This window comes from Lepeophtheirus salmonis, chromosome 13 (assembly GCF_016086655.4).
Source record: "Lepeophtheirus salmonis chromosome 13, UVic_Lsal_1.4, whole genome shotgun sequence".
Taxonomy (NCBI): Eukaryota; Metazoa; Arthropoda; class Copepoda; order Siphonostomatoida; family Caligidae; genus Lepeophtheirus; species Lepeophtheirus salmonis.
Window position 1 is genome coordinate 28,381,698 of NC_052143.2, and position 23,822 is coordinate 28,405,519.

Consider the following 23,822-nt stretch of genomic DNA (forward strand, 5'->3'; position numbering starts at 1 on the left):
ATAACTACCAGTTTCCTATTTTTTTAAATATATTGTACATAATATTATCTTTGCTGATTCTTACAGTAAAGAAACTTAATTAAAAATCATAAAACATTTCTTTACTAAAATAGTTTATTTTGTTTTTATATTCCTATATTTCATCGAGTAAAACAGCGTAATGCTGAAAAATAATACGATTGATACTATTTTAAAACTTAATTTGTTTGAGATTTCTTATTATTAAAGTTGTAAATTAATACGTATTATTAGTAAATTTTAATAGTTGCAAATATAAATCTGGATCTACAAAATATGACTCAATAGCAATTTTTTATAGAATATTTTTATTGGTTAAAAAACCTTTGTATACGAAATAAAGTCAGTTTTTTATAACATTTTAATAATGGAATTATTTTTTAGAGTATAATGAACCCATTACAGGGGATTGATTAATTAATTTACCACTACATATTAGTATATATTTTTCATTTTTTCATTAAAATTTAATTATAAGTTCCTGTTAATCTGTCGTTTGAATTACTTTTATATGGAATCGAGAATCGAGAGATCTGTTTTATTCAAAATAATGTCTTTTAGGAAAAGTTGTTAAGTATAAGATATAAATATTAAATGTTAAATTATTAATGTTTTTGTGATCCTCGATATTACTCAGGAGTCACTAATAGTCATTTACATTCATTTTTTAAATTTTTATTTAATTTTGAAAATAGATGGTTAAAATTTTTATCTTTTGTCTGTAGGATAAGCAAATGTATTTATAAGAAGTATCTTACTGTAAGCGAAATTTTAGAGCCAGTTTCAATTATTTTTTAATCAAAGAGGGTAGAGTAGAGGAGTAAAATAAAGTATGTGAACCTGATATTTCCTGATAGCGTTTAGGAATATAGGAATTTGTTGATTTCTTGGATACAGTAACAGTTGTCTGTGTAAGGAAAATTAGATGAACTAAAAAGTGGTGGGATATATTTTACTGTTTATGGTGTACCAATAAGTCTCATGAAAAGCTAGAAAAAAAATTATCTCTGCATTATTTTACATTTATCCAACTTATTTACTCATGTATCTATCTATATTTGAGAGCAGCAGATGGCAAAAGATTGAGAGGTGACAATATACTTCATTTTATTTAGTAGGACTACCAAATGTCAAATTTATAAGTGAAATGCATAATTTGATTGTTCTAGATTTTTTTTTTTTTAATTGTAATAAAATACATCAAGACGGATTGCAATAAAATTAATCATGAATAAACGTCATAGTTTAAAATTAACCTCTTAGATCAAACACCAACCCTTCAATATTAACGTTTTATGTTTTTACAGACTATATACAAAATTATGCTAATATCTACCACTAGAAAATATGAGTACATAAAATTTGAAAATGATAAAATTAAAACAGAAAAACAAACAACAACTATGTCTTCAATGTTATTGTCCTCATCATCAGGTATCTTGTTACTAAGCATTTAAGGGTTGAGTAGAACTTACATGACCACTGTGTCAAAAATTGAACAATGTCTGCGCCGTATTTCCATTCTCTATCCTCGTAACAGCGGATCCTTAAGGAAAAGGCTGTGTATCTTGCTGCATATGCAATAAAAAATTTCTTCAGAGAGTGAAAGCTTATTGGACACTCAGAAATGAGGCAGCTGGCTATATATGCTTTAGTGCTAACTAAAGCGAAGCAGACAACCCTGGTTTCTGAGGTTTCCTTTTTCTGCCCTTTGGACATTCCAAAAAGAATGTAGGCAAACGAGTAATGGGGAAGGTAGTCACTCAAATTAAAAAGATCAATATTCAAATCGAAGAAATATCGAAGACCAGATAAAACCGGGCATCTTGCAAATACATGGAGAACTGAGTTAAAATTCTTTCCACAGTTCTTACAGGGAGAGTTGAAGCAAATACAACCCGTCGAAATTTGGAACTGAGACGTAAATTTCCTATCTTCCTTGACAAAAGTGAAAGGGCTCCCTTATTATCTTTTCCCATTTTTGTGACAGGTCAAGAAGATCGATATATGTTTGACAAATTTTATTTGCATTATGTTCTAAAGGAGTCTGAATAATATCTTTAAATGCCAAGGTATAGAGGATTTATGAAAATTACCTGCTTTTAGCAGAGCCTAATAAAATTTTCCAGACTTAACCCTTTACTCTTGTTAGTAACCATATCATGAATAGTTAAATTTTCTTTTGAAAGAGACTCAATCTCGAGACTAATTGGGCTATCAAAAGGTCCAAAGCACGCCTTCTTTTTTGAAAACTGACGAATAATGTCCATAGGAGAAGCCGAGTAATATGTCATAGAAGCTTTCCACAAAATTCTTTGGGAGGCAGCCCAGGAAGGAAATATGTCAAATAGTATGTTTTACTATTAGAAATGACAGAATGTCATTCTTTTTCTGAATTACTGGATAAATCAATTATAATCTTCCTTTATATTTTAGGTAGAACATGACTTCTGTAGCCACCCTTCTTCAGCTTCGATCCCCCAATTGGCCAATCTTGGCAACGCAGAAGCTGAATAAAGCACTGAAGATATTAACTTTACGTTGTAGAAGTCGACACGCGTCTGTAAGTTCAATCTCCTCCATTCAGCTATCCTAAGGTTTATAAACCTTTCTAAAAAGTTTTTATTTCAAATATACTCTCAATGTCTTTCCTTTATTACCCTTGAAAAATTTCTTAATATTTTCATTTATATTAACGGATGTAAAAACTGGAATATATATTCCCTTTTCTAACTGGAATTTTTTGACCCCTTATACCAACTAAGAATTGGAAAGAATCTGCACTAAGGATGTCCGCCGTTTTACATAAAGTCTTTTCATTATGCATAATTTTGCTAATTGATGATGCTATAATGTTTTCTTTCCTCTTCAAGCTTTATATACATTGAGCGTGGCTATTTTCTTTTAACACCTTTTTCTTCATATCATCTTCCGAAACTTCTGATATTCGATAAGTATTAACTAAGTCTGGCGTGTAGCTTCTTAAAAAAAGAGACCCATTATCTAAAATATCATCCACATCTTTTTGAAACTGCATTACTGCAGCCCATGTATCTCTAACATATTAACATGATGATAACTTAATGATCCTATTAAACTTTTTTGTAGCTTGCTCGGCAGAAATATTTGAATCAAAAGAGTCGACTATTCTAGTTTTCATGGTCTCTTGAATCCCTTCTTCTTCAATAATCCATTTCGGTATTTTGAAACTTTGAGTTCCCAAAAGGCTGTAGAATTCAATTTCAATTATTTTATTATCTGAACTGCGTTCTGGATGATACTTAGGAGTCTTAATTCTTGACAAAAATAATGGAAAGACGAGAACATGATAAATTCATGAAGAATGTAGCTCCCTCCTCCAGGAAACTGTTTCCTCTAAAGATGTGACCTTCATAACATCTACTAAATTAACTTACCAGATAAGTTTATTTAGAATGGGCTCATTTGGGTAGTATCCATCCTCCTTGTCCAGATCAACATTCAAGTCGCCAAAAAGTAGTAAAGGAATGCCATCATTTATTTGACTATTAGTAATTGAACGAAAGAAAGTTGACGATCTATTGTTAGGGTCGTAAGCTCTTAGTACTGAGAAACAGTAATCAGTATTAGAAACAAAAAATTTATGCCAATCACTAGACTATGAAACTTCCTGTATGACAGAAGATTCAATCAATCTTTTTGACACCAATGTTAAAACACCCCTTTTCTTGTCTAAGCTGGTAAAATAACTTCTAAAATTCCTGTGGAGATACAGAGGGTAGGAAAAGTTACAAGTTGTTGCGAAAGCAGTTTTTACATCCTGTAGACATATCACATCGGGTTTCATTGATATTAAACGCTTCATGAGGTCGTGACGAAAATTACACTCCGTGCCACCTCGAACATTTAAAGAAATCAACTTACTAATGCCTATATTTTTCTTAATATCATTCGTTATAGTGTTGGTAAAAAAGTTATTGATTTTCAACTGAATAGCATTACTAATTTTTTTATTTTTTTTTATTGATAAGTTTTTAATTTTGAAGTAATATTAATAACGTTTTTAGAGCCTTAATGGTGTTTTTTCCTTTCAGGAGATTTACCCGATGCAGAACGATCTCTCTTCCTTGCAGATTGGGATCTTGTTCGACTTAATAAAATTTTCTAAGTATTTATATGGGGTTTCAGTGATCTCTCCGGTACTATGTTATTATGATTTTGCTGATCAGGTTCATCAGACTTATCCTCTGCTCCGACACCGTTAGAAGTTTTCTTATGCTTAGAAGTGCAATCTTTAGAACTCTCGATCTCTAATTGTACATCCGGTAAAACCTTAATTAATTCAACTCAATAACTAATCTGTTTTGTTATTGTTGAAATTTTATCTCCACTATCCTCATCAGAAGAAATTACATCAACTCCATCATTACTTTGTTTTGTTTTGTTGCTAAACTTTTTTCTCCACCATCATCATTCAAAGGAACCACCTCTGCAATTGAAGGTGTTTCCTGCAGGCCATTTGTATTCAATTTGATTGCCCTTTTTTCTATTTTTTCTCTCTCTGGGATAAAAACCTTCAATGTTCTTTCATAATCAAGGATTCGTACCCTATTTTGACCACAATAATGTTTTATATGGCTAAAATTAAAACAATTTTGGCACTGCATTGTACTTCCTGCAAACTTTAACCTGACTAGAGTTCCTCGAAATGGTATAATTTGGGGGAGTGAAGAGGGATCAGCTTCCATTTCCACTATATAGTCACTATCCCTCCAAATAATATTGTACTGAGTTATTAATTCCTCAACTCTCTTTTCCTCAGAATTCTTCTTGGGATAGGGTTCTCCGAATGGTATTAACCAATCTACAATTTTAAGTTCTTCAACACACTTAAACGATATAACCACCGTAATAAGTAAGTTTGTTTTTTTCCTATTAAAGGATAACTTATCATTGCCTTTTAATTTTAAAGACACCTCTTCTTTCACTCCATCAGTATTTTCCAACATCACTTTTTTCACTCTCTTCAAATCTTCTATTCTATCTCTCACATCAAGTTCGTGTTCTTTAAACCCAAAGAATAAAGCTAAATTATATACATCAATATGTTTTAATCTGTCTTGGCGACAAACCTTTCCATCCATGTCCTCAATAAGAACAACAAAAATGTCTGATTTAAAGTCCCCATTCATATTTATACCCTCATTAACTTTATTATTATAGTTACTACTTCTTGCAGTGACATGAGAACACGATTTCTTAACAAGATCATCTGGGGGACGATCAGTAGCGTATTCCTCCATTGAAGATATCTCAAAGGAAAGGAGAGCAAATACACACTCTCAGCAGGGTAAGCAGGAGGAAGAACACAAAAGGTAGAAGAGAAGATTATAAAAAACAAAATATAGTCTCCATGATAATCAGAATCCTCAAGAATAGATTTTGACGAGAGAAAAAAAGGTAAAGGATATCACTGATGACCCAAGTCTTTTGATAAAAACATACTCAGTACACTTATAATTACTAATTTGTAAACAAAAACGTATTTAAAATCACTGAACTCACAGAAATTAAATTGAATCAAGAGACGAGGGGCGGAGTGCTCCTTGACATACATCAAGGACTTGGAGATACATAAAATTTGTTCTTTAGTTTCTTTTGATTAAATATTTGGCTACATCTGCAATGTCTCCATAATTATAACAAATACGAGCATTAAACTATTAATTCTCATATTTATTCTTGAAATTATGTTTGTGTAAAAGCAAAACGAACATGTTTAATATGATTAGTATAATTTTTTATTTATTTAATAGATAAAATGTAGGTGCACTGATGAAATATAATTGAACATTAAATATTACAATTATTTCATCTGACCTAGGATCTATGTTTGAAGTCCATACATTAATTATACTTTCTTTTCTATTAACATCTGAGATACGACCGCCCTAGAGTTCCGGAGAATAATTTTTCCCGAGCACTTTGTCCATTGACCTATGTTCCTTCATTTGGTAAAGATTGAATCCAAACATTTAATAACAATTTTTTTTCAAAATCATAGATCTCTCCCAACATCTAAATGCTACTTATACTGGTTAATAAATTAACCGACTCTTTTCAGGTCCCAGGAATCTTTTGAGATTCTTTGATCTGATATAGTTCTTCTACTTGAGTCATAAATAGATTAACTATATCCTTAAACTTTTTTTAACTGGCCTAAGTAATTATCCCCTGTAATTGTTTAAGAAGAATGAGCCATAATCAAAATAGTCACAAATTCATTATTTCATGTTCGTGAAGACAGCGCAATAGTATTAGCAAAAGATTGTTTAAAAAGTACTAGTATAAGAAGCTAATGTCATAGAATTTTAGATCAAACTAGTTGTTATTTATTTTTGATTATGAATAAAAAAATATTTATTTTTTAATTTCAACAAAGTACGTTTGGTGTACTCATGATTTCATTTACTCAATATTTAAATAAATGAAAATATTTATACAACAAAATAATTCAATTTTAACTATAAAAAAATATATTTACAAGTGAACTAAACAACGAAATCTCAGGTATTTTATTTAAATTTACCGAACATAAAAATTTAAAAATATGTCTTATATTAGTACCGTCTTTGAATTATCTACCAATATGTGGTTTTAAGAAAATTCAATTTTATCTTTAATATATATGTAAATTTTACTTTATCAAATATACAATACGTGTTCTGTACATACACATATGTACACAGCTATAAATATTATACGTTGTATAATATAAACTATTTGTAATAATACAAAAAATATGTAATTTTTTGTTGTACTGAGTCTCTGTTCAAAATATGTAAAAAATTATATAAAAATACTCTTGCCTTTTAGATATTAAAAACGCGAAATTGATACCTAACTAATTAAGGTTGTATAAGGTATGATGTATCAACATCTTGTTTTTTAATCACAAACCCAATTTAATAAAAAAAAGTCAAGAATATAAGAAGCAAACTATTTATTTTCTTACCTCATAACTGCAACAGACATATATTAGTAAGTTATGAGATTTATTTTTAAACTTTTGTCACGTGTTGATATGCCAAAAATATTAACTTTATAGTTTGAATCCTTCTAAAGGTTTATTCAATTTTATTTGTAAATGATATATCCTTCATAACAAAATCTATAAAATCATGATTATGGATATTTATTCCTTGAAGATATTGTTTGACTTGTATTTTTTTTGGGGCCTTTGAAGGATTTATTAAAATAATTTCGTATGGAAACGAAAAATAACATGATGTAGCAGTATTTACGCCCGCTGGCTAACTTGCAAATTTTCTATTATTATTAAAAATATAAAACACGGAAAGGACTGTTAGAGTTTCCCATCAGAGTAGGTTTGACCTATAAAACCTTTTTTTGAAAATCATATTATTTTAGTATAATTTCAATTTATAACCATAGTTTGATATGAAATAAATGATTAAATGAAAATTTATTTTAATACTTAATGATAAATAGCATTCCCATAGTCAAAAGATAAATTATTAATTTAGTTATCTTAAATACAGTTTCTGCAAAATGTGGCTAATGATACACAATCTAGTAAAAATAAGGGTTATATATGGAAGATTATATTTTTTCAATTGCTTCATTTTATAGAAAAAAATTAAGGAATAAAGTCTATTTAACAACTTTAATAGATTTACTGTCAAAAAAAAGTTCGATTTTGATTGAATGTTTCAGATTAACTTACAATTTTCATATAAAATAATTAATAAATAAGCAATTTAAGATTGCGTAAAAATGTTTCGAAAATAGGTATAAGTAAGTCGAATATTTTACTAATTGTAATAAGTAACTACTGATATTTTATAAACAAGTAGATTAATCCCATTTAAAGTATGTTCTATTTACAATGTATTTAATTAGTATTGATTGATTATATCTTTGGGAAAACATGAGCTTGTCTACATTTCCTGGTAATAAAAAAGACAAATTAGCAGTGACACTATCGCAAGATGTCTGAAAAATTGTTTTGCTTGATACAAATGTACTTGTAATTGGGAAGTATTGTCAAGTTAACTTGGAAACATAAGGAAATTTATTTAAATTATCCCTCCACCATTACACTAGTTTTCCGTCAACTTGGATGAAATTTATCATTTTCAATTCTTAACTTCTTTCTTGTATAAACAAATACATAAATTATTTTTTATATAAAAGGATGCTTATGAAATCTTACCTCAATATCTAAATCTATTGACTAAAAAATAACCAAAATTGTATAATATTTAATATGTGACTATAAATATACTTACCGTGTTGAGTTTAAAAACGTACCAAACCTAAATGCGATACAACCCCATACCCTACAAGTCCTAATAACTACATAACTAAAATTTGTAATTTGACTATTTATTTGGCCCACAATTAACATAAAACATAGTAGGTACACAAAATATCAGAATATATAGTCACACTATAGCTGTAAATATTTCATCCAAATCCCTTCAAGGTCACTAATTATAATAAAGGAAAAACAGATTCAAATACCACATTATTTTATGAACAACAAACTTTTACTAATATTTTTGATATTATGGGTGTAGATTTTTGATAAGGATATCAACTGAATAAGTTATATAGATAGTGTTTTTCCCCATAAATAATATTTGTTGGACATAGAAGAGTTGTTATTTTCTTTATCTCCCCAATTGCTATGTATAACTATGTAAGGTTTTTTATTTGGTAACAAATGTAAATCAAAACAAATCAAGCATGATATTAAATAGTCCATGTAAATCAATTAATTAATCATCTACGATGTACCTTAAGTATGTAAGTATATTAAATATATAAAGAGATATAGACATGTATATTTATCAACCTATTAATCATTTCAGATAATAATAATTTATTGTCAGCAATAATATTATTTTTTACCTATCCAAAATCTTTCTTGATATAAAATTCATCAGATCAATAAAACAGTGCCTCCTCTTGGCACAATTATTTTTTTATTTTTTCAAATATGACATAAAAAATATAATTAACCCATTATCCTACCGTAAAGATTGACTTTTCAACAAATTTTTGAAAAAAATGGTTTATATTTTTATTAAGGAAATATTTGGAACTTCCTTAAATTAACATTATATACCACTCAACATTTTTATAAAAAAAAATAATATAGGTATTTTTCCTTAACTTTACGTTAAACTTCATTTCTTCTTAATAGTTATTACGTATGATACTATAGACATCAGTGATCTAATTGAATACATATTATTATTAATTTTTACACCCCTGAGTTCATAATCTAAAATAATAGTTTGAAGAAATAAAGTATTAAACTTTGTAGACTGTAGATATTATTATATTTCTAAATAATTATCAAACAAGAAATGTTAAACACAGATTAAGACATGTCAAAATAATCCTCCATATTACTTTTTTATATTCGTTTCCTTTTTGAAGTTGAAACTTCAAAAAGCATGAAAAAATATTATAATGTACAATTATGTTAACTTTGAGGTCTATAAATGCCAAAAATTGTTAAAGATTTAGTAACCAATCGAGACAACCTCTACTCAATTTTTTTGAATAAGATTAAAGGTGACACGAAAAAAAGGGGGCGGGGGATACTGCAGTATTTATTGATATTCAGGCGCATACAAGGGTGTAATTACAAATGTCCTTTTTTATTAAAAAATAAATAAATATATCTACTCTTCTCCTCTTTACTTATCTATTTTCTTCACTAACTCATCGATCGTACTTATTGACAAATTCTTGCTTCCTTTTAATATAAAGTAGGATTTGGTTCCTTTTTTCGAGTGCTCCTTGACAAGTTCAGTCTCCCAATTTATTTCAAGAATGTACCAAAACCCAATTTTCTTTCTCCTATAGTAATTATTATTTATGTCTCAATTCGTAGGCATCTTAAATGACCTCAAACATAATTCACATAAATGAACGGCTCATCATGATACTATAAGTTATGTTTGAAAAAAAGATGCAGGAAACTGTTTTTTAAGATATACCTGGCAAAACCCCTTTCCTTATAAATCTACTTCGAGCAAGTCTTCACTAAGATAACTCTATTTCCAAGGTAGCATCATCATCAGGTTTTGTTCCAAGTATATATTGTGCTTAACTCTGTATCTTCAGATTTTTATTTATGTTTTATATTTAAATCTTTTGGAATTGCTTAAGTATTAAAAAAGTGAAATTAATCGTTTAAGATGAAAGTTTATTAGGCCACAAAGGGTATCTTTAAGCAGTAGATCGATCAGTAGGTGACATTAAAAATAATCACACTCTCATGGTCAACTCTATGTGGGATGATCATTTATTGGAAGTCCAAATAATTTATTCACCTCAATGAATAAATGAATGAATTTATACGATTAATAGGCTTTGTAATGATTATCATTACTCATTGAATATATATATTTTTTTTTTTGTGATTATCCTTTTATATCTGAAATCCCGGGCAATGTCGGTTATTTTCAACTATTCATACATAACTAACATATTTTTATACCAAGTCAATGTTTTTTTATGTAATAATGGAATATATAAAAAAATATGTTATTAAATATAACTTTTTGTATATTAGATTTTAATGTTTATAGACATTATACTAAAGAACCACTAATTGCATCATTATGCAACAAAAAAAATACTGACCGACCAATAATAGATATATTAAAATATATTTCTTTATATGTAGTACAGAATCGGAATAGTAGCTGCAAACAAGTAATTTGATAGAATAATCATCTTAGTTTCAAACTTTTACATTTCTCCCTCATGAAAGCTTAGATTGATGTTTCATAATTATAGACTATAGAACATGATTATATATATATGTACATATATATTTTACCCTATAATTTAGATTGTAATTATATATATTATATTATATACCATGTAGTACAAATAAATTATTATTAATGGCTGTGGAATTATCGAAGGCATGTACTTGAAGAACCAATTCCTTACCTTTAATTTCCTCCCATACACAACATGAATCTGTCTTCTTTTTTTCTTTCATTTGTATAAAAATTTGTTTTTCGCGACATGTAAAAACTGTACGAAAATGTAATTAGGATTTACCATTTATTTCTTTATTAATAAGAAAATTGGAAAACGCCATTTTTACTGAAGAAATAAATGGAAAAAAACAAAAAAAACACGTTCTAATAGACCTATAAATGACAGCTAATGGACCTAATGGACCATATATTTTAATTCTCATAAAGTGATGCTCAAGAGTCATTAAAATACTATGCCAAAAAAAATATTTTTTGTCCTTACAGTTCATGTTAATAAATACTCGTAAAATAGCAAGTTACTTTAAAAACATCGTTTTAATAGTTGTATTCTATGAAATCATCATAAACAAAAGCAACGCCATTTTTTAAATGTAGGGAGTTGATGATATAACTATATAACAAAATGTACAAATTACCAAAAAAATAAAGTCCTTGCCATTTAATAGCCTTAAAAAATGGAAAAGAACTAAACTATTGATTATAAATAAAGGTTTTATTCTTATAAAGTTTCATTATTCGTGTTTTTTTAAAGATAACAGACTTCTAGAATTCTTTATAGTTTTAGTATTGATTAAGATTAATTGTAAGTTGTTCAGCGACGCTTTAATTATTCAAAATTTGATTGACTCAACCTGACCTATGAAAGATTAAAAAGAGTAGAAACTAATGCTACCTACCTATATTGATAGAATCTTGATTTTGTACAATCAGTCATTTTTATTCTGATTGTTAAGGCTTATATTTGACTTAATTGCACATAATATGGATGAAAACATATATTTTATGTAAATTGTTGGAAGTCGAGCAACGCTTCAAACCAGCAAAAAAATATCTTCTAATAGCATTAACTATGTGTCCTTTTCATCCTTTCATCCCATATTCAATAGCATATATGAATTACTATTTATGCTTTGTAAAATTATCCTTAATGCAATAAAATCTATCTTAACATATCAATATCTACTATCAATTTTAGGATCTAATGAAAAAAAAAAAGAAGAAGATGTTAATTTTTAGTAATTATACTGTACCATTTTTAAGCAAAAATATATTGACATGTTTTATTGGTTTTGTCAGATAGTTATGAATAATATAAATGATTGTTACTTTCATTGTATCTCGCAAACTTTATTCCAAAAATAAACAGAATAAAGGCCTAAAATCATTTGGTAACTTGGCAATTCATACCAAACTATTGAATTAATATTTCATAATTGCTAAAAATTGTTCATAAAATAAGAGAAGCTAATTCAAATTCAAGCAATCAACGTTCATAACACTGATAATTTTTGTGTCAGTTTGATAACGCCAGGATAACTAGAGGGGAGACCCAAAATTTGCATTATCATTCAATTACGATCTTATCCCTATTATTTTGGATAACAAGGTTTCATTATGCAACTAAACGATAATCAAAACAAAAATAAACAAGTTTTGTCTTTATCCCTTGTCTCTAATTGTAAAAATGTTGGAGCAACAACAAAAAATGCAAAGCGTGTGTGATATCCTCTTCGCCGATGTCAGTGCTGAGAAGGCTGAACAGACTGTTGGCATCTTAATCCAGTGTGCCTTCAATATTATGAAGTTTATTAAAGATGACAAGATGGCGCCCCCTTCCATACAGACAAATATAAGGGGGACTTCGTATTCATAATATTTAAACATAAGACAATATCTATAGGTGCTTTCAAGACTATGAAATAGTATTATATCTCCATAGACATGTTTAAAAGTTGATAAGAATAAACTCTTTAGGGTATGTGTATTTCAATCAAGAATACAAATGGTTCCTTCTGTAAATATATAGGTACATAAATTCAAGTCATTTTTCAAACACTATATGTATTCTACGGGGAGTTATTGTACCTTCATATATCTACAGAAGTGTACATACTTGCCCTTTAAAAGTAATCAGACAGTTTGTAATATTGTTCATTTAAATGAAGGTATAATCAATATTTGTTTTCAGCTACACCAGTGTTAAATTATTTTTTGGTGCCCATAGCCTAAGATAGTTATGGGATGAAAAATTATGTAAGTATAATTTTTATTGGTATATATTAAAGACCAATAAATGTTTGCTAAACGGGTTAGCAATATCAATTGATAATGTATATACAAAGGAAATTAATAAGGTGTATTTAGTTGATCTAAATCACTATGCTATAATATTTTTACAAGCATTTCTTCTAAAGTTATATTATGTGGGAATTTGTTAATAGTATTTATTTAAATACCTACTTAAGACTGTTTTTAAAACATAGATATATATATACTTTACTTCAGGGGGATCAAATTACTATAATTTTTCAAAAGGAAAAGCAAAAAAGTCATGTAGATTTGCACATTAGTGAGAGTACTTGAAGCAAACTAATGAAAATGATATATCTTGGACCCTTGAAGTCAATTGTATTATATGAATACAAATGATATCTGGGTGTACATACATTGCAACAAATATAGAGAATTGTTCAGAATCAGAGTCCTATTAACTTTAACGTAATTAATTTAATATAGTATTGTTTGTAGAGATTTCGTTACCGATGTCAGTAATATTGCAACAAGGTGCAATGAAGGGTATAGTCGACGGGGAGATCAATACAATTTCCGATTCACCAAGGACTCCCTAATGGCAGTGGCGTAGGCCAAGTGTATACCCCATTTCTATAAGAAGAGGTGAGTACTAGCTGCACGACAGTGACGAGGCATATCCGTCAAAATGTTTTGAACAAGTGCAAGCACATTGAATCGAATGTTTATTCATTGTAGAACAATATTAAAAGTATAAATACATATTCTAATGCAATCCATAATCTATGAATAACTTGATCTTTTTATGGGACTATATTGAGGAGCACCCTGTAGAATTACTTTTACAGTTATAAGTTAATTAATAACGTACAAAGTTTCTTTTTGAATTTGCATTTTGTACTTATATGTTTCAAAAATTGTCATGTATGTAAATGGCTTAGCAATAATTAAAAAATTAACTAATCAATTAGATGTTTTAACTTTAAAATTTCATCTTATTATCCTACGTAATCGTCCATAATTGATCTAAAAAAAATAGTTCAATAAATCTTGCCATATTAGTAATTTTTAGTATCCATTACTTTGGTTTAATTCCCATATGAGTGTTCCTCATTGGCATCGAGTAGTATGCAATGCAGATATTAAGTTTTATTTATTCTATAACCCCTTTGTTGAAGTTTCATCAAGATTTGTAGGAAATTAGTCAAGCTATATAGTAAATATATGTACTTTTTTTATCGATTAGGAACAAGAAAAGTGGGATAATTAGAGAAAAGTTTTTTTTTTAGAGAAAGTTTTTTTTTCCCATTTTAATTGTTAATTTATTGTCTACAATATGGAGATAAGCTTGTACAAACGAAATAATAGAATATACTCAACATATATTACAGTATGATATATATTATAAAACTAGTCATTTATAATACATTTTACAAATTGAATTACATAAAATTATAATAGATTTTTTTCAATAAATTTAAGAATCCATCTAAATACATTATCAGCATTTCTGTAAATTTTATTATCGTTTCAAAGCAAGTCGTATTATAATGATGTGAATACTCTATAAATCCATGTTAGTTAAATTTTATTTCATTCTATACAATTTTACAAATATACCATCAGGTTATAGGATACGCAATACAGTAAATCTTTGAGATACGAGTTTAATTCATTCCGGGACGGAGCTTGTAAGTCAAGAAATAACAAAAAGAAGTCACGCTTAAAGCGTTTAAAGCATCCGACTTGCCCAATCTTAACCAGTTTGTTTCTCAAAATAAATTCGTAGATAAAAGCAAATTTTTGCTCAGAATTCAGCTCATATTGGATGTTGGAGCACTCAAGGTATTATCTTATTTATAAGATATAAATTATCTTTTTACGATGATGAGAATATCAATTGAAGATGTAAATGTTTAACAAAATCGTATGTTGCAAATAGTTGATGCAATTTGGTGATTTGTATTAAAAGATTAATTGAATTTGTTTAGTTTTCTTGAAATGTTTCAATGGGATTTATTTGTTTACACTTTGACAATGAGATTATAAGTATTTTTAATAGAATATATTTGTAATCTTGTTTAAATATATATGCTTTTCTTTCTTATGAGTGCAGAAATTTATGAATTGATTACAATTAAGCAGCAAAAAGTTACAATAATAAGGCTCGGAGCAAAGTAGGTGGGACATTATCCCCATATAGATTACTGTTTAATTATCTCTCAGATTGACTCCCACTTTGAAAACAAATTGAAAGTTGCGTGATTATAATATCATTAATGCGTGACGTCATTTTTATAAAACTGATTCCGGGGGACGCTTTTTTTAAGTGACGTCACAGATTGCATCATAAACTTAAGTGACGCCATATTTGGGGACTAAAGTTGAAATATAATATATTTATTAAATAAAATGAAAGCATTTTAAAAAATCAGCAAAAAGTAGGATAATTTGAGAAAGATTCATATTCCTTCAAAATATAATAGTTAATTTTACTGGCTACAGAACGTACTCTTTTAAAACGTCAACCTTTGCTGATTTTTTTCAGAAAATTGTGTATATTTTTTTTATCTGAAGAAGAAAATGTTTCTTAATTAATGAATATGTCTTGAACTTATAAGCATTTAATACAAAAGATCAGCCTTAAGTATTTTATAAAAGAATTGTACTAACTTTAGATTACTTATTTTAGGATTAATGTGGTTTTGTCAAATAAATTCTACCTCAAATTTTATCAACTTTCATTCTTCAAATGTGTTAAATCTTAGAGCTAGAAATATGAGCTTCAGTTTGATGCTTTCATTTTGGAGGTGAATTTATATTGTTTTATTGTTATAAAAGAAAGGAAGTAAAATTGTGCGGCAAGTCACCTAGTTTACTTGGATGAACCCTCAAGGAATTCCTTGAAAGCCTTGATTATTTTTTTTCTTTTTAATCCTTACTTCTTTTAATTTGTTTATATATTTGTTTTATGATACTATTGAGATGTTGAAGGACAACATAAAAACTAAAAAGTTATGTTTGTACTAATAACTCTTAAAAATAAATAAAAATCCGACAGAATTAATAATAAAAATATCTTTCATACGGAATTTACATCATTTGTTTCCATCAACTGTTTAAAAAAAAAACAGATTCAACTCGAAACTTAACATGATTTGTTCTATTATGAGTCTTCTTTTGTATGCAATATATGTATTCAAAAAATGTTGTGTTTTTTTTTTTGCATTCTTTTAAGGTTGCAAAATAATTCAGTAAAATATATATGTATATACACATACCTACAAAATAAATCAATGCTTCTTTTGTTAATATATCTTATTATAAGTACGAAATATGCTCTAAATACATCAATAATAATCATCAAATGTTTTTAGCCATCGTCATTAAGATATTAATGCACAATCTGGAGAAATACTTAGATATTGATTTTCTTTTTTGTTAAAGAAATGCCAATATATTTTAAAAAAGTAATCGAAAGTCCATTTTTTCTCATTCTTCCATTGATTGATCAAGCATATTTTTCTGCGTCATTAACTAATTTAGACTAAAAAAGTATAAATAGAAAATATCGACTTCATACTTCAATGAATCAATGAAAATCAAGTCTGTTGTTTTTTTCTCTTCCTAATCATTTAATTTTTGAGAACCAGCATAATATATTAGATGAATTACGTGTTAATTACGTTTTTAAAACCTTTGATTTTAATTACGAGATTTTATGTCTTCAAAAATAAGTAAATACGAGAGAAAGTACTTACCAAATTGACAAAATGTTTCATTTTTTCCCTTTAAAGATATTTTATTTGTTTAAATTGGGCAGCTACCCAGAAAATATTGTTATTTAAATTTGGTGGTCACCTCGGTTTTGACAACATCAAAAAAGTAAAATTACAAGACTTTATATCTTGTGAATTGTAATAAAAATAAATAATATTTATGTCGTTAGTATACACCCACATCAATACAAATTTAGTCTAATTATTTTAATCTTTCGGGAGACGAGCCTACATTATATTACATAATAATTAAACTTCTTACTTTATTTCTTATTCAAGATATCAATCAAATTATATTATGCCATATGTTTCAATTTTAATTTAATCAAAACTTTTGAAAAAAAAAAAAATACTAAGACTTGCACTTCTTAGTATATCACTGTACTACGGTTAGTATTTTTTTATCAATATTCAAAGCTGAACTCTACATCCAAAAATAAAATATTCAGACATTTTTAGATTTGGTGAAGTTAAGCCATTTTAGTAGCTTCAGAATTCATGTCAATAGAGAAAACTTATCAAATCTTATCAAAGAGTTATCAATTTAAAAACAGAGATAGTTCTGCAATCGGTAAAAAAAATATGGTTCCTGCTGGATTCAAGGGCCATGCCTTCTCATGGCTTATGGTTTACTCAATTAGTTTGTTTAAATGAACTAATTTTGTAAAAATCTTTCGGTTTTTTGTTAAAATGGATAAAGTAGAATATCGTGTGATTTTAAGATATTTTAGATGGATTTAAAATGCACTACTATGGCTCTTAAAAGACTGTTATATCGAAATGTCAAAGAAGGATCTCCAATACGATGAAGATATTGAATTCTTAGCTTTGCATAACTTTGTAGATATAAAACATATATACGTGAAAATGATATTTTTTGAAATACATTAGAGCCATTGCATCATCAAATACAATTGGAGTTAGTGCAAACATAAATTAAAATGTTCGTTTGGAGTATTTTTTATTATTAAAAAAATGCAGATTATCTGAAGTAGTTCAAAAAAATTATTTTTATTTTAAGAGCAATATCTTAAAAAGTAAAAACCCCCTGGTTAAATTTGTACATTGAAACTTTTCCATTGAGTTTGTTTTTTTACTTTAATACTTTTTTGACTGAGTAGCTTGTCGAAGAGATTCATAGTATGTATACTAAATCACTTACACGTCATCTTAAAAATTTTTATTGCTGACTAAGTATATTGATCCAGAAATGAATATATAATTAGGAGTGCCCCCTTAATCGTGTTTGATGAGAATGTATGCTTGTTAGTAGTATCTAGATTATATTTTTACAAATTATACATACAACCATGTCTAGTTTTATTTTTATTTTTTGTTATAATAACGGTAACAAAAGACCTTCACAATAGAATTTATTCATCATAGAAAAAAAACATGGACCTACTTAAATATATATAAATAAATATAAACGTTTTGTAGTATCTTTCTAAATATATATAGCATACGTATACTATCTATACATATAACGCTACATTATTTACACAAAGATTTAATATGAAGTAGAAATCTCACATGGACAAAAATAGTTTAGATATTTTCCTTTTATTCATTAAATAAAGGGCCTTTCTAGAAAAATAGAGATAACTTTGTTGTTATATGTTTCTATGAACTTGGATATAAATAACTTTACTCCTACCTATTGAGTTCTACATACATATTAGTAAGAAAGTATACTAAAAAAAATTCTTATACTTTCCTACATAAGACTAAAAGTTAAACAAAACTGAAAAAGTCAAAAGCACGAGAATATAATAAGTTTAATCCTTTTCAAAAATTTAAAATCAACGGCTTGTTCCAATTGAATGACTCAAAAATTGACTTTTTTCAAAAAGTTTTGTGTTTGATAGTTTTAAGCGCGTACATCACATATCTACACAAAAAAAATCTCCTCTGGTTGTTTAGTATATTCAATTTTATTTTACTTTAAGAGTTTTTGTAGGTCTTTGGTTTATTTTATATTTGCTTTTATGTCGAATAGCGCAAAGTTTTCAAAGTATTTTTTTAAAATTGAAAACAACATATAAAAAATGTGAAAAATATATTTAACCCCCACCCCTCCTGTAACTTTTCCTTCGAATTATTCAATAGTCATTTGTTTTTCAACATAAAAAGTTATATTACCACCAATTTTACAATAATTTCTCCTTACAAGATGTTTTAGATTAATTAATATGTATTCTGTACGGATGAAAATATTGAGTATTTTCAAATCTGAATATAGTTCAAATTATAGCTTGTATATAGTTTAATAAAATAAAATTTGATGAACCGGTAAGGAATTTGTACAAATAAAAAATAAATTCATAATTTATTGAGAGGTTGTGGGGTCATTACTTACTTTGTGGCTCTTATTCTTCTTTTCTCCTTCTTTATTTAATATCATCCTTCAAGTTTAATTATAAATACCATTTGTCTATAAAACTTACTTTGATCAAGTAGGGGGAAAATAATGATTAATTGATAATAACTCCTAAATATTCAAAGAAAGTAGAAAAAAATTAGATATAAAATTTTGAAGATAAACTATAAAATGAAAGGCAAAAAATTAAATTAAATTAAAAGTGGATCTTACAAAGACTCCAGAAAAGGAATAGGTGTTATATAAAAACTAAAATACTTTGTCCGTCAATGTACTCAATTTATTTTCATTTACTTATGATTTTCATCTTGCAAATTAACCTGGAACATTTAAACGAAAATAAAAAAATAGTTAACAAATAGACCACAAAAAGGAAGCTCTTAATGTAATTATTTAAATGATCTAGTTATTCAACATTAAAAATCAAATAGTAAATTAAACCCATCAACAAAATTGATTTTCATTAGTGTTATCGTTTCAACTGTTTTATCACCTCCGTCTATTTAGTGTTTATTTTTAATGTGAAATCATCCAATGTCAAAAAGGCAAATGTGATTAAATTATCGTTTTAATTTTTTTCCAATGGGATTATTATCACATTAGTTTTCTTCAACTATTTAAAGCAGAAGCAGGTAATTAAAAAATTTGTAATATTTTTATTTGATTTAGTACAGTTTTGATACAAAAATATTTCAAACATAAACATTGAACATCAAATCACCACCCCATGGTTTTATAATTATTTTCAACTTAATTTTTTTACCTATGAACTAGAAATTTATTTTTCTCTTCTTTATTAATGGTTCTTTTTCACACAAAACTTAAAGGCAAGACCAATCATCAAATTAGTTGTTTTTAGAATAAAATGTAGGACTACTTTTTTAAACTTTAATTTCTATTTTTTAAAAACTAATATTTAAGCAATTAGTCTTTATCAAATTAAAATTTACGCAAGGTACAAATTTAAAAAGTACAGATTTTTATTTTGCCCATTAGTTAAAATTTCCCATCTAATCTCGAAAAGACAGAAAATATAAAAGACAAATATGATTCTCAAACTTTTTTATGTCAGCATTAATATTATTTTAATTATTGAAACATTCTACATCAACACATTTTGATGTGTAGGAATAGTCCTTTCCTGTTTTGTGGAGTTTCATTTGAATTATTTTTTATAAAATTATATATTTTTGTTCAAAATGTGGATAAATATATCTTAATTATTGAATAGACTGTTTTTTAAAATTTAAATCACCTACCCCCCACCCACAAAAACAATCATCATAGTTGCATACCATATATTTATGTAGAGGATTGATCTTATTTAGCGGTAGACATTCTTTATTTTATATTAAAATTTCAATGGGAGGTTTTGTGTGGAAATTTAATTTACAAAACCACCTGAAAATAGTGCTAGTTACAACTTTTATTCAATATTGAACCCTCAGCTCTAATTATTGTCTCAATAAGAGGCTTATATCCCTAGTATATATCTAGCTTGGTCCCCTCCTTCTTGATTGAAGCATATAGAGACTGGACGATCCTTTGAAAAAAAGCACACACCTTCTCCTCTAGACGCACCTAGATAGAGTAATACAAGGGGTTGGCGTCTGGAGAAAAGGCTGCCACATGTTGAGGTCCAAAAAGTCGAGAAAGTTGTCTGTTAGGAAGGCTTGGGTCTTAGCAGCGTGATGACTAGAGCTCCGTCTTGAGAGAAAAAAATGTTGTCCCTAAACTTTTCTCTGGCCCACAGTAGTACTTTTTTATCCAGAAGTTCGATGTATGCATCTGCATTGAGCCGTTTCTTCATCTCCACACAAATGGGAGGACATACTTTGCATGTGCTGGCCAAGGCCATGGATCCGCCTGGACTCTCTGAAGCTGCAACTGATGTCCTTGGATATTGCCCTGGTGGATATGCTGCGTGAGAAAAGCTTAAAAGTTTAACTCCTTTGTTGCTCCATTTTAGTCTTTCTCGTTTTTTTGTTTTTGAATTGAGTCACAAAACCTATCTCCCACCTACGAATAAATTTCCGAATTATTAAAACTTAAATTAAGTGTATCCCATGATAAGTAAAATCTAGGTAAAATTATGAGTTCAAATATTTTTTAAAGACAGAAAAAAATTCCAAAATTATCATTCCAAAAATGAGTAAATACGAAAGAATGTAATGACTAAATTGACAAAATGATACTTAAAAGATACTTCATTTGTCAATATTGACCAACTATTTTGGTTTTGTACTTTATTTCTCGTAAATTGAAATAAAATGAAAAATATATTTTATATCTTAATGATACATTAATATAAATACAAAATTACTCAAACTATCTTAATTTTTTAAGGAATGAGCCTATATAACAATTCCGATTCCTGCTATATTTCCTATTGGAGATATCAATCAAATCAAATTAGGTCATATGTTTCACAAAACTTTCGAAAATCAAAAATACTATAAATATACTTTTTAGTATATTTATATCCCCGTACTATGGATATCATTTTTTATTATATATTCAAAGCTGAAATACACACTAAAAAAGAAAGCATTGATACGTTTTTATATTCGGTGAAGTTTAGGAATAGTATGTAGTTGCTTTAAAATTCATGTATATTAAGAAAACTTATTAGATTTTTATAATAGGTCAGAAATTTGTCATTTAGTATTTTATCATTATAGTAAGTATTCCTGATTAACCATTTATACAACATAACTTTAATAATTTATTGTCAATTATCATGTTCTTATCTAATGAGAAATTAATATAAGGAGTTAAAAATTATGTCTTAAACTATTAGTCATATACTAAGGTAAGGTAAAAAGTTATCATCCTAACAAAAGATTATTTTCCCTGCTCGGTACAACGGTTATACTATTTTCTAACTATTTTCAACTAGTTTTGCTAATGTACTTTAAATACACGAACTATTTCAGTAATCGTCTTTCGTGTTAAAATGGATAAAATTGAATATCGTGCGGTTATAAAATTCTTCGTTTTAGATCAATCAACCTTAAACAAAAGGCATCCGAAATTTACAAAAGTTTACAAAGACTCTGCTCCTTTCATTTCAACTATTAAAAAGTGGACAACTGAATTTAAACGTGGTTTTACATACTTCAAAGATAACTTACGTAAAGGATGGCCAAAAACTGTAACCATATCATTAATTATCTTGAAAAAGGCAGAATTATTTAAGTTGGATATTATTCCAATCTTTTTGGTTAGTTGTACGTCAAAAATTGATCGACTTAAAGCAGAAAAATCATAATTCACCAGTACAGCGCATCTGCGCACACAAGAGTGCGTTGGCAATGGGAAAATTGAGGGATTTGGGGTATGATTTGATCGGCAACCTCCTAATTTGGCACCCTTAGACTTACATCTGTTCACAAACCTAAGGAAATGTATTTCTGAAAAGTTGAGAGGGCCGTAGATGAATATTTTTACAACTTTCTACCCTCATTTCCAGAAGGAATACTTATGATGGAGAGAAGCCGCATCAAGTGAATGGAAATCACGGGAGATTATTTAGAAAAATAATATCATTTTTTTAAATCAAAGTGACAGTCTTTCATTGCGCGTCCCAAAAATTTTCAATTTATCATAGTAACTATATTGTTAAATCAAATAAAAATATAGTATAATAATATCGGTACCTTTTTTTCGGACATTAAATACTTGGAAAAGTATATTTATTGAAATATAACAACAAACAATAAAACAACAGTAATATCATGTTATTACAATTAAAATTGTAATTTAAGTAGGAATTGTTAGTTCATATTATATTATAAAATTGTTAAAAGAATTAAGTTTAAATTTTCAAATAATAATTTTTGTATGGCTATATGAAAAAAAAATCACTGATCATAACAAATAATTCGTTGCAAAACTTAAGTAAAAGTAAGCAATAAGATTATCTTAGTCTTATTTAAGTAAGTTTGATAAGCTCGTAACGTAGATATATATATTCAGACTATTTTATTAATACCAGTACATTTAATCTGCTTTGTAATTTCAAAATATTCAATTATATATTTTGTAAAAATTTAAAGGATTTCAGTTATTTCTTTTAATTTGTTTTGGCACACTATGAATTATTTTATTCATGTTTTATTGTTTGTATTTAGAATTAGATTTTAATTTGTTTATAATTAATAAGATATTACTTTTTTCCTCGATAGAAGGCAAATAAGTAATTATTTATTAGAGATCATTAAGTTAGAATACACTAATTAAATATGTGCTTTTATAAAAGAGTATAAATAATATAATCCTATAGCGGTATGAAACCGTTATGCCTTTTTTTGGACCGAACTAATTCGGTCCTTAAAAAATTCAGTCTAGACCAGTCCCAAAGGAAACTTGTGTCTCGGTCAGTGTAAAGGTAATATTGGGTTATGTCGGTCGAATGGAACAGTTCGGTTTAGTTTAACAGCAAAAAAAAATACGATTTTACATGTAAATTGTTTATGACGTCACATATTTTTTCAAATAGTGAACAAGGTACAATGACATCTACAAAGTTTTAACTAAGGTAGTTTGGAAGAGTTTTCATCTCGTCGTACCTCCACAAAC

At 27.6% G+C, this 23,822-nt stretch overlaps 1 protein-coding gene across 47 annotated transcripts in view; it reads left to right on the plus strand.

Annotated features, from left to right (window-relative positions):
* Window positions 1–23,822, plus strand: part of LOC121127702 (uncharacterized) — a 281,992-nt gene that overhangs the window by 216,582 nt on the left and 41,588 nt on the right. For 2 of the 47 annotated variants that reach the window (XM_040723133.2, XM_071893130.1), the window contains exon 3: window positions 2,455–2,581. The exons of 39 other annotated variants lie outside the window; for them this stretch is intronic. In XM_040723133.2, the coding sequence (XP_040579067.1) occupies window positions 2,462–2,581 (120 nt within the window). In that variant the 5' untranslated portion in view covers window positions 2,455–2,461. Of the gene's footprint in view, window positions 1–2,340; window positions 2,582–23,822 lie in introns of those variants that run through there. 6 more of the 47 variants (XM_071893137.1, XM_071893154.1, XM_040723136.2 and 3 more) reach the window with 4 other exon arrangements.